Source organism: Carassius auratus, chromosome 22, assembly GCF_003368295.1.
Source record: "Carassius auratus strain Wakin chromosome 22, ASM336829v1, whole genome shotgun sequence".
Classification (NCBI taxonomy): Eukaryota; Metazoa; Chordata; class Actinopteri; order Cypriniformes; family Cyprinidae; genus Carassius; species Carassius auratus.
Genome location: NC_039264.1, coordinates 657,493 through 670,612, shown reverse-complemented (window position 1 = coordinate 670,612; position 13,120 = coordinate 657,493). Strand labels below are relative to the sequence as shown.

Sequence of the window (13,120 nt, the reverse complement as noted above, 5' to 3'; positions counted from 1 at the left end):
TAAATTGTGTTTGCACAGATATTTACAAATTATTTTAACTGAAGTTAGGGTTAGGAAAATCTTTTTCTACTATTAGAACAATGTTATATTGTGAATTTATAAAAAAAAATTGCATTGTCACAATTAAATGTTCCAATAAACTGATGTTGATTGTTCATTTCAGCTCAAAGATTGTAAACAGTCAGGATCCTTGATAGAGTTTATTTTGTATAGTTGCACTTGCATTGCACATTTTTGGTGCTTTTTGAGTTTATGCTTAAAATTAATACACTACTTTGAAATTTTAAGGCAATTGGTCTCTTAACTTTTTCTAAGTAAAGTCGACTTATTACATTTTACAGTGTATGCATCATCAATAAGGTGTACAAGCAGAACAGTATTTACAGCAATATTAATTAATTTATTAATTTTTGTTATTTTATGTCAATTTTCTGTTTTTTTTTTCTTTTCTTTCCACATTTATAATTTCTTTTCTGATTTATTGATCAAAAAACCACTGAACAAGTAATTCAGTCTTCCACAGATGCCTACATTGTCTGTGATGAATGACTCTCTTGTCTCGTGTAAACACACAAGCTGGAATAAATTGGCCAAATTAAGATGGATTCAAAGTAAAAAACAAAACAAAACAAAAAAAAAAACAAGAAAAAACAATTTTGCAATTTTTTAAATAGTGTAATTCAAAACATCTTAATTTAATCATTATTACATTACTTTGCAGAAACCAAAGCCTGAGCAGACTTTAATTATAAGAAAAGGTCCTGTAATTATACTCGTAATTACTGATTATGTGTAGTTTTGTGTAAGGCTTTTATGATTTGAAATCTATAAAAAAGAAAGCATTGAAAATTCAATGCAGTTATTGCAGTTTTCATTCTTTTTGTTTCATTAAAACAGCTGTAAGAAACTATATAAAGCTGAGAAATAAAGCAAGTTTCAATAATAATTGAACAATGGTACCTGCAACATCAGCTGTATATGTAAATAATGTGTGTTTTGTAAATTATATGTTTACCTTTTCCCATATCTCACAATTTATTTATTTTTTGTGCAAATTACTGGGTTTATACTTAAATTACCAGTTGTTTGTGCATTTACAGTGGTATTAATAAAACATTTATAGTTTAATTGTTAATTAGTGAGATGTAAATTTGGGTGCACTGTTTCTTTAAATAATCCACCACACTAGTTGCATTTCTAACTTTTATCAGTCATTTTACTTTGTTTGTTGCTCTACACTATTACTGTGTGTGTTTATTTATTCATGTATTATTTTAGCTTTGTAACTCCCCAATTACCTTGGTGTACTAGCTCGTTTCTTCTTCTTCTTTTAAATCTGTCGTAAAGTACAGATTTGCATTCTCTTTTATAGGTCTCTCTCCATCCCTTCAGTGTCTCTCAGAAAATGCTTCAGATGATAAAACCCTAAAACCGTGTAATTTTCCGCCCCACGGTGCCGGTGTGGCCTCTGCTGAAATATTATTCTTGGTAATGAAAATGAAGTGACACGTGAGGCGCCCTGGAGCTTCAGGAGGAGTATAAACAGGTTTCGCCGTGTGTTTTGGCTCACCTCCCCTGCCCTCTTGTTTGAAACAGTGAACGTCCCCCTCTCTCTCCCTCTCTCTCTCCTCGCAGCAGGTTTATTCTCTCTCTCAGGGGCCCGAGCGCTTGCAGTGCGATTCCAGCGGCCATTATCTCGACGAGAGGTAGTGAGGATGAGCACGCCGGCAGGAAAACACACACACACACACACACACACACACACTCCCTGCTGCTAGCCACGGGCTCCATCCGAGACTCGCTGAAGATTTCCAAGCCCAAATTACATCTTCAAATTCTCTCATCCAGCAGCCTGCAAACAATCATGCGGCTCAAGGAGCTTCACAGTCGGTTATTTCTAAGACTGTCCACGAGATTTACCCCAAATTAATAGTATTTCATGTTTAACCGCTATAGAGACATTAGAGCCCACGGTAAATCCCAGAAGATCTGGCCGAGGTGAGGTGCTCTCGGGTGGGTTTATGAACACTGAACGGCTGCTGACGTCGTGGAGCTCTCATCTCTGAAAACACAAGCAAAATTTATATACAGAATAGCCTAGATGTTATCTTTATTACATATTTATTACATATTAGTCTAAACAATTGCATTCTCCCTTCTAATAAAAATCTTTAAACTACATCCCATGACACAAAAACATTTTGAAAAGGTTGGAGTTACGATATCATTACAATATCACACTTCCGGGAAAAGGCTCTCAGTCAATCAGATTTTCAGGACCAGAAAGAACTCAAGACTGGTCATTTAGGTATAGCCTTAATAAATGTATAGTAATCTGCATAATGCATTAATGCTGTGGTGCATTCTGGAAATTTTATATCATATCATAAATCATATAAAAATACTGATGTTGCACATACAGTATATATATATATATATATATATATATATATATATATATATATATATATACATACACAGGTGGATCTTAATAAATTAGAATGTTGTGGAAAAGGTTATTTCAGTAAATCAACCCAAATTGTGAAATTTGGGTATTAAATAAAGTCAATGCACACAGACTGAAGTAGTTTAAGTTTTTGGTTCTTTTAATTGTAACGATTTTGGCTCACAACAAAACCCCACCAATTCACTATCTCAGGAAATACCTCATAAGACCAATAAAATATATATTTTTAGTGAATTGTTGTTCTTCTGGAAAGTATGTTCATTTACTGATGTACTCAATACTTGTTAGGGACTCCTTTTGCTTTAATGACTGCCTCAATTCGGCATGGCATAGAGATGATCAGTTTGTGGCACTGCTGAGGTGGTATTAAAGCCCAGGTTTCTTTGACAGTATCCTTTAGCTCATCTTCATTGTTTGGTCTCTTGTTTCTCATCTTCCTCTTGACAATACCTCATAGATTCTCTCTGGGGTTCAGGTCTGGTGAGTTTACTGGCAACTCAAGCACACCCACACCACGGTCATTTAACCAACTTTTGGTGCTTTTGAGAGTGTGGGCAGGTGCCAAATCCTGCTGGAAAATGAAATCAGCATCTTCAACAAGCAGGTCAGCAGAAGGAAGCATGAAGTGCTCCAAGATTTCTTGGTAAACAGATGCAGTGACTTTGGTTTTCAAAAAACAGAATTGACCAACACCAGCAAATGACATTGTACCCCAAATCATCACAGACTAGTGATACTAAAATGTGACGTGAAAACACGGCAGACTTCTGATTGGTCAGAGAGAATCATCACTATTCACTGCATCATCGCTGCACACGCCAGATGGAGTAAACTCTCCAGTTTTTTTTCAGCAATGTTTTGTTTTGTTGCCCTCAGCCTCTCCAGAAACAACGTTTATCTTCTTGCTGTGAGAAAGAGCCACATCCCCAGGATCAAAAACAGCATACACTCAATTTCCTCCATTGTCCTGTGTGTGAGTAGTGCGTGTGTGTCGCGTAGAAGATTACGTCACGGCAGTTTCCTGCGGCTTTGCTATGATGACCAGGTACTATTGTAAAGGTACTATCTGCAATGAAAAACGGAGCGAAAAGCGAGCCGAGTCGAGTTGAGCTGGTACTTTTAATGGAAAAGCGCCATTAGGCTGCTGTCACTTTAAGACCTGATACATGTGTATGATGTTTCATGACTGTGTTTACCTGAGTACTCACCGTGACAGACATTTTGGCAATTTTGTGTATATCAGAAAGTTTAAGCGCATTAAGCTTAGAAAAATAACTCTCAGAGAGCATGTGAGAACTGAATTGAGTTCTTATTCGCATCTTCTTCGTATTGCACTTGAATGATCAAAAACTGCTTTAATGTTTACACTAGCAACGTGTGCAATGTGCATATATATATTCCTTCAGTTGTATTTCAAGTATTTTAAAGGCATTATAAGCATAGAACCTGCGGGAATGAGTACAATTGTATGCAATAACGATTCAAATGAATTTCTTTATTCAGAAAAATTATTTCTTCATTTTCATTACCAAGAAAAATATTTCAATTTTGGTCAAATCAGCCGAGAGAAGAAAATTACATAATTTAGGGTTTTCCCAGCAAACACAACGAACACGTTACTGTACGTGATTTATAAGTACATTTGAGGTTAAGCTAGAATTTGAGATGAAACTACAAATTTGACATTAAAATGCAAGACATTCTTGAGCTTCTTCATTTTTACACATATACTTTACAAAACATACTGTACAGTCATGCACATTTACAAATTCGGCTGATGTTGCACTTGCAACAAAAGCGGTTATGTTTATTATATATTTTTTCAGCTTTATATTTTCTGACATTTTATTAAAGAAAAAAAATCTACAAATTTTCAATGTTTTCTAACGTTAAAACCCATAAAAGTTATGACTCAAACTACACATAATCAACTAACAAAGTGAATAAAATGAACAGTATATTTATAGGACCATCTATCTTAATATATTTTCAAAGGCAAATTTATTGCTAAAACTGTCGCTGGGTAGTATACACCACTGAAACATGTTTTGGTCACACAAGCATCCTGGAAATCATCTGTTGTCCCATATCCTGAAGATTTATGTTTGGTCTTTGCAGATGACTGGAAGAAAGTCTTCAAAAATATTTGTATCTTAAGGCCTGCTTTTCATTTTGATAGACTGCAAGGTAAAAGATAAAATTAGAATTGTATAAACAGAAAATTATGAAACCATTTTACACATCTTAAACTTTTGAAACTTAACTTTAATATTTAATCCAAAATACAATGAGTCTTTCTTTTACTAGTTTTATAGATTTTAACACATTTTGAAAAATTTGAATGAAATTTCTATCATATTTGTGCAATTTATTCCAAATGACGTGGTTACATGAGATTTTTACTATTAGGAGTATTCTGAATAATAGTAGACTATTAATTTCTTGATGTCTGAAGACATTTTGTAGTAAGTTTACACTAGCATTTAAAGTTTTGTCATGACCCAGAACTGTAACCCAAAAATATTTTACACTCATTCACAAAAATCTGCATTCCCCCACAAAATAGTTACATTCCCCCAATAAGTTCTGCATTCACCTGAGACACTTTTGTGGGGGAACACACAGAGGTGGGTAGTAACGAGTTACATTTACTTCGTTACATTTACTTGAGTAATTTTTAGGGGTAACTAATACTTTTCGGAGTATATTTAAAGATGGGTACTTTATACTCTTACTTGAGTAAATTTCTTGGGAAAAATCTGTACTTTTACTTCGTTACTGTAGGCGACGCCCCTCTCGTTACTTTATCTTAATGCAATAAATGTTATAAATGCTTCAGTTTATTCCAAACGCGCCATCTACTTTTCTCTGGTCAACGAGCGATGCACGCTAATGATTCGTTCTTTTGAGTCAATTCTGTTCAAAGGCTTGATCAAAACAATTGGCAAACGAGTGAATTGGTTCATGAATCAGTTTGAATGAGTCGTTCAGTTCCCTGCACCACGCGCTGAGCGTCTGAAGCGGTTCACAGTTGTAACGTTTAAGATCATCAGCAGCGTTGAAAACATGGATATGGATCTGCACTGAATTGAAAGCAAATCTGCAGGCTAGTATTTGCTTGTGATGGAGATCCTTATTAGATGAACACCGTGTGTGCTGTATACTGTTTAACAGGTAATAACTTGGGCTACAGTATATTCGATTACAGTCTACACGTTACCACTGTGATAGTAGTTTGTTGTACGTGTGTGGCTTATAACAGAGGGGAGTCAGTTGAATGCAGCTTCCAAAAGACAAAAAAAAAATAGCCGATTAAGATTTTATTAATTTTAATACAATCACACCGGTGCGAGTACGTTCAGCAAGTCATATCATCAGATCTGTGATCGATAGCTGGCGCTGAGCCAGAGATAGATGCGTTTTTACAGAGTTGCGCATTATAACCAATCACACACGAGTCTTTTGAATGCAATGGCCAATCAGAGGCGCTCAGATGAGTCATCGCTAAAATGCCGGTGCTTCCTTCACTCGCTCACTGACTGAATACCTCTTTCTGGCGAATGCTCTCGTCAGAAACAACAAAGTGCAGATGTGTGTACGAATCTATAATTAAGATATTGATTTCACAGTGTTAACAGTTTCAGTGATTTTAATGGGAGTTTCTGAGAGTGATTGAAATCTAGACTGACTGTGTGAAAATGATCTTTAATAATGTAAATGTTATTTGCTCTCTTTCTGAACAATGAAAGATTAGTAGCAAAATTTATATCACATTACCTTTCAATATTAAATTCACATTTAATATAAAGTAAGTCGTATTAAAAACATGTTATGGCATGAAACCTATATCTGTTACTTAAGTAAACAGACAGGGTTTTATGATAAATTGGAGTAAAGGCTGATGAAATATATAAATTTATACACGCACACATACATTACATACATTTAATCTATATATCTAAATAAAAATAGGCTCCGTATATATGACCCAAAGTAACTAGTAACTAACTACTTGAGTAGATTTTTTATCCGATACTCTTTTACTCTTACTCAAGTAAATATTCAAGACTAGTACTTTTACTTTTACTTGAGTAAATATTTCTAGAATTACTTTTACTTTTACTTGAGTAAAGTTTTTGGGTACTCTACCCACCTCTGGGAACACATTTGTAAAAGTTTCCTACAGAGCCCCTGAATGGTCATGGTGATAGAAGAAAATATTATGTGTTCCTCACTTTGCTTTCCCACATTTATTCCCAACATCCTAAAGCTGAAGCCAACTGAATGTGAAATAAGATCAGTTCAGAGAAAGATTGGAAAAAGACATGTAAACATACAGTATACTTACTTGCTTTACAAGGACTACAGTACAAATATGAACAGTCCCACCACACACAGAAGCACATGGATGGTCCTTAAAAAAGGATTATTATCGCATTAAAGAAATGTTTTTGTGAACTGAAAAAAAAAGCTGAAATTAAAACACTATAATTATTATATAAAAAAACATATTAAACAAAAATAAAAAACGTTGTCTTGGCACCGTTTGGCAAAAAAAACTGTTAAAGCTAAAAATAATAGTAAATAAAACTAAATAATAATAAATTAAACCTAATAATATTTAAGAAAAACGAAACAAAAATGTAAATGAAAATTAAATAGAAATATGAAAATATGCAAACTAAGGGATTTCAAATACTAATTCAAACTATAACAGTATATAATGTTTTCAGTCGTGCGACTGGCATACATACCTGGAATGAAAAACGTCTGTTGCATCGCAGCACAGGTCAAATAGTTTTTTTAATAAAAAAAAAACAACTGTGTTAAAGTTTTTGTGCACACGTTCCTATGTGATGTGACGAAAATTATGAATAAAATACCAACCATAAAAACACTATACCACACTGAACTTACTGGTGTTACTCTTGATCTCATCCTCAGTCAGAATCCTCCGGTAGGTCGTCCCCATGTGCTCTACCTCACAAACAAACTGGTTCTTCTTCCACTCTTCTGGTCCAATCCTGATGAAGGATGTCCTCTGAAAGGTCCCATCTTCATTTGGTAGTAGCTCTCCAAGATCCACATCCTCATCATGATCTTGTCCATTTTTTAACCAGGTGATAGTTAGTCCTGATGGGTAAAAACCTGTGACATGACACACCACTGAAGATGAGGGATACCTCTGTAACAGAGACACTTCAGGAGCTGAGAGAGAGAGAGTATAAATGTGAGGAAAATATTATATACTTCAAATTAATGATAAGATCAACTCAAACATTATTTTCAGTGCTCCTCATTTGGGAGTCACATTTGTGGTTTTGAGGCCAAAAGTCATGCCCCAAAATGATTTTGCTGAAAAAAAATAAATTAATTAAATACTATCTTCTTTCTTTATTTTGCATTTTGAGAGAATCTTCTGTTACTTCATTAATTTTCAATTTATGCAGTATTTCATGTTAAATATAACCGAAGAGCACCAGCGGGTTATTGAAGCAAAACATGAGAAAAGACAAATGCCAATTAATCATTCAATAAAATAATAATAATAATAAAATATAAATTTGATAAACAAAGTGAAGTTCACAAAGACAAGCTACCTCTTCTCTCCAAATCCACTTTTCTTAACATCAAGAAATGTTTTAACCAGTTAACACACTCATGTTGGTAGTATTGTTTCATTAATTCAAGCTGTTCTCTGTCATTATTCCACTTCTCTGTTGTTATTACTCCCTGCTGTACAGCTGTGATGTATCTGAGCTCCTTCACATCTAGTGAGATAAAATCCTCTCCATCATAACCGTACTGATCAAACCCTTGTGAGTATCCAGTCTCATCATCCCATTCACATCCATACATCCTCTGATACGTGTGGACACCTGAAGAAGAAAGAGTGCCATAAGATCTGCTCCTGTTTAATGTATATCTTTGACATTTGAAACTGTATTATAAAGTATTTTAACTCACCATGTGTCTGACTGAATTGCTGCATTAGAACAGTAATGTTGATTTTGTTGGTCTGCTGTACTCGTTCTCTGATCTCAGTGTATTCTTTAAATCTGTCTCCAGACATAAACTCCTTCATCCAGTCCTGTCTGGGAATCAGCTTCTTCATCTCACTGTCATAATAATCAATCTGTCGTCCATCCAGAGTAGTTACAGAAGAAAACTCTGGGATTCCTGCATTAGTCTGTCCATTTATTTCAGTGTAAAATGTGGTGATGGTGTGCAACTCTGAACAAACAACAAAGACACCAAAACACAATTAAACACCACACAGTGTCATAAAATTACTTTTGGAGTCATTTAGTTTTTGTTTATTTTTTTCTTCTAACTTCTGATCAATACTTTTGCACTTTTAGGTATCACTGGAAAGGTCTTAAACTCAAAATTAATCCTGTGAAAACAGTTTTGGTATTGCATTCCCACAGAAATTTTACTTTGAAACATTTTTTGTGGTCTCAATTTTTGTGAGATCAACTTCAAATTTGGAGCATGACTTTTTTGGACATACTGCTTTATTTTATTGCAATTTTGGCGTCCAAATTGTTTTGTAAAAAATATTTGGTATAAAATAAATATGTTTAGATAAGTACATTTGCTTTTGAGTAAACTTCAGCTAGAAGTTTTTAAAACTTTAATGTTTATATGCTTATATTGTCTTCCAGTACCGCTGCTCCCTATACGCAGATTACGCAGTTTGCATAGGGCACCAACTCCCAGCGGGACACCATCCCAGCTGCTCAAAATAACAACAACAAAATAATATTTCGTTCTATATTATTATTAACATATTAACATACATATACAAATAAAATAACAATAAAACAATAAAATTGAAACATTAACATTTCAATTCTAATTATAATACAAATTATCAACATAATTAATGGATGACTATGCTATATCTGGGAAAAGACATCAGCGCAGTCCGGCATAGAGAAAAGATATCTTCATGAGCAGAGTCAAGTAAAACCACAGTTGATAATAATAATAATAATAATAATAGATTTTATTTGTAATGCACTTTACATTTGAAACAAATCTCAAAGTGCTACAATTAAGATCAATTAGAAAGGATAAAATACTAAAAGGTTTAATAGTAAAGTCATAAGTTCTCCTAAAAATAAATGTTTTTATTCCTTTTTTAAAAGTCTCAATAGTTTGAGGTGCCCTCAGATGGTCGGGAAGGGCATTCCAAATCCGAGGAGCGGCAGAACAGAAAGCCCGATCACCCATAGTGCTGAGCTTTGTCTTGGGGAGTAGGAGGCGGTTTAAATTTGTTGAGCGGAGTGATCGAGAAGTAGTCAAAGGTGTGAGTAGTTCTTTCAGATGGGGGGGGGGGGGCATTTCCATAGATACACTGGTAGGTTAGAGGGAGATCTTATATTCAATCCTGGTGGAAACAGGAATCTAATGAAATGAATGGAGAATGGGTGTGATGTGGTCATATTTTCGAACTGTCATCAGGATCCTAGCAGCACTATTCTGAACATACTGCAGTCTCTGCAAGCTTTTTTTAGGGATCCCGATTAAAAGTGCGTTACAGTAATCCAGTCTGGAGGAGACAAAGGCGTGCACCAGTTTTTCTGCATCTGCTAAGGTAAACATTGGACGGAGTTTTGCAATATTTCTGAGATGGTAGAAAGATGTCTTACAGAGGTTTTTGATATGGGCTTTCGAAACTGAGTTGTGGATCAAATCTTACACCAAGATTGGTGACAGTTGTGGAGACGGGAAATGACACGATCAGTGATAGTTATACCAGCAATGGAGGAAGACTGGGTTTGACGTGGTGGGCCAACAAGAATTGCCTCAGTTTTAGAGCTGTTTAGCTGGAGGAAGTTGTGCTTCATCCACACCCTTATCTCCTCCAGACAGGCAGTGAGTGTTGAAGATGAAGATGATGTTGGTGAAGTTTTCATGTATAATTGTGTGTCATCAGCATAGCAGTGAAATGAGACTCCATAGCGGCTAATGACATGGCCAAGAGGGATCATGTAAATGATGAAGAGAATGGGGCCAAGGACTGACCCCTGAGGGACCCCACAGGAAACTGTGTGTTGCCGGGACCTTGCACTTGGTTTGGGTGGCCGATAAATGAGAAGTATCATAGTGGAAAGAGGGTGCTTACATTTAAATGCAAGGCATTCAAACAAAGACAGCTCAGGCAGGGTTACAGGGGACAAGATCAGATCACTTCGGTGGATGACAGCCAGACCACCACCACGCCCTGTACTGCGGGCTTTCTGTAAATAGCAGTAACCAGGGGGACAGGTCTCATTTAAAACAGAATAAATATCTGGTTGATGACAGGTTTCTGTAAGGCACATCCTATCTAAACACTTTTCTAGAATATGATCATGTATGTGGCAATATTTATTTGTGATGGATTGTGCATTAAAAAGTTCAATCTTGATATTCCTTCCAGCAGTGTGTATCTGTATTGGCCAAAGTAGACTGAGATCCACTCCACGTTTTCTCCGGTTTCCATCCAAGTCAGTGTGTAGCGTTGTCATGGGAGCTTCAGCACTACTAGTCCTGGGAGTGACGGCACTCTGATGACGTGTTCGAGATGCGACAGTGCGCACGCCAGACCAGATGGAAGAGATGTTATGATCAGACCAGAAGAAAAACAAACTTTCTGCAACTTCTGTGAACATAACGGGGTCGGCGAAGGAGTCCAAGTTGTTTAATGACTGATGTACACGATGGAGTGGTATAGCTGTTGAATTTCTTAAGTTGATTGGCTGAATAATTCAGCATTATGCCAGTCGTGGAGAGTGGTCTGCTAGCCGCAAGCCACGCTCGTGATGCACAGAGAAAAGCCAACAGACTCAGCAAGCAAACAACCGTGACCAAGGGTGAACACCTCGCGATCATCGGCAGCGATCTCAGGCGAAAGCCACCACAGCAACAGGCAGCGAAGGACAGACATGGGAATCCACAGGTGATAGCAAACAGTTAGGTGAACTCACATTCTGTCCTGTCATGGCCACGAAGGCCATCTACCATCTCATCAAGGCCACGGAGACCACCATTAACCTGTTTATGTTCTCTGTTTCAGTCCTTCCTGACCAGACTTGCTCTCCCGTGCCATCGACTCTGCTGTGGTGGTCCTCTGTGGTTTAAATCTAGATTAAAGACCCATCTCTTTTTTCACCCATCAGGTTTTTTTTTTTTTGAGCAACTGGGATGGTGCCCCCTCTGGGATTTGGTGCCCTACACCGACTGCGTATTCTGCGTATAGGGAGCGGCTGTACTGGTGTCATCTTTCACGCAAGTGGTGACCGTGCATGCCGTGTTGTGATGGTGAATAATATGGCACATTGCACTGCGCAGCCGCAGACCAATCGGTTTTTAACGTCATACCACCGTGTCCACGAGACCTTTTCTTTTTATATCATACACACACCGTCCCGATTGGCCTGCACACACTGCTTAAAACATTGATTTATAAAGAAATTATAAATATAATTCAGATCTATGCTAAAAAAAAAGGCAGGTAACAATTAACAGGTTAATTTACATTAAAGTGTGCATAATTGTAATCATTAATATAGGGGGAGATAAAAAAAATTAATGGGGAAAATTAAATTATTATAATAATATAAACAAACACAAGTATTGCATTCAATCAGAGTTTAATAGAGATCAATTCAGTCAATAATAGGGCATTATTTAGAATATCTCTGAAAGGGCATCAGATTAAAACACCTCATGATTTTCTTTCAGGTCAACGAGGAATATTAATGATAACTAAAACTAAAACTATTGACAACATTTTTGTTATCAAATAAAGCTAAAGTAAAATACATGAATGAATAATAAATAAAATATAAACATTATTTGAAAACTATATGATCATTAGCCTTGGCAATAAACCGACGTGAGTTTAAGTTGAAGCGCTATATAATTATAATAACTTAAACTGAAATATGAATAAATTAAACCTACATAAAAATGATAAGAATACAAATTGGTATAACAAATATAATAATAATTTAAATTGGTAAAAAGTTAACAAATTTACATGACAACTAAAAATATACAAATAAAGCTAATTCAAAATATGAATTAAATTAATTCAACACTGAGTTCAACACATGGATGTAGCTGAAGGTATTGCTGGCAGAAATCATTTTAAAGCATTGTCAGCTTCTATGACTATAGTCATGGCAAAACCCAAGTTTATAAATGTTTAAGATCCTTTTTTTTTTTCTTAAAACCTTAAGACCAATTTTGGATTAAGTTGGTTAGCAGACAGAGAATTCATTCTTTACATGAAATCATGAAATGAATCTCACCTGAGTAAACAAAAGGTGCACAGATGAAGAAAAAGATGAACTTCATTATCGATGACAATCCGTGCATTTCACTCTGAAATAAGGGTAGTTGTCAAAGAGCACTGCAAAAACCATGTAGTCTTCAGCACAATGGAAATGATGTGGTTACTGAGGGCAGACGCTGCTCTAGATAAACAGTTTCAATACAGATGTGTGGTACTTTGCCTCAAACTCACAGGGGCACTTGCACTTTTAGGAGGAAAGCATTTCAAATTAATTTTAACCTATTTTCAGTATTATTCATTCAGTCATTTTCCACCATGTCATTTATTACTGTGATCTCTAGAAGTAAGCTAAAAATTTAACT

The 13,120-nt window shown here is 35.8% G+C and overlaps 1 protein-coding gene across 1 annotated transcript; it reads right to left on the bottom strand.

Moving 5' to 3' along the window:
• Positions 1-6,829: 6,829 nt before the first annotated feature.
• Positions 6,830-12,849, bottom strand: LOC113040725 (major histocompatibility complex class I-related gene protein-like). The gene is made up of 6 exons (XM_026198986.1): positions 12,775-12,849; positions 8,435-8,701; positions 8,068-8,346; positions 7,385-7,705; positions 7,222-7,237; positions 6,830-6,881 (listed from the first exon to the last, which is right to left on the bottom strand). The coding sequence occupies exons 1-6, from the start codon at positions 12,839-12,841 to the stop codon at positions 6,830-6,832; spliced, it is 1,002 nt and encodes a 333-aa protein (XP_026054771.1). The 5' UTR covers positions 12,842-12,849.
• Positions 12,850-13,120: the final 271 nt, after the last annotated feature.

Coding starts and splice junctions, on each gene's coding strand:
- LOC113040725 (XM_026198986.1), bottom strand. CDS start 12,841: ATGCACGGATTGTCATCGATAATGAAGTTCATCTTTTTCTTCATCTGT. Junction 8,347..8,434: donor GCAATTCAGTCAGACACATG/GTGAGTTAAAAT, acceptor TTTCTTCTTCAG/GTGTCCACACGTATCAGAGG. Junction 7,706..8,067: donor AGTGGATTTGGAGAGAAGAG/GTAGCTTGTCTT, acceptor GTATATAATATT/TTCCTCACATTTATACTCTC.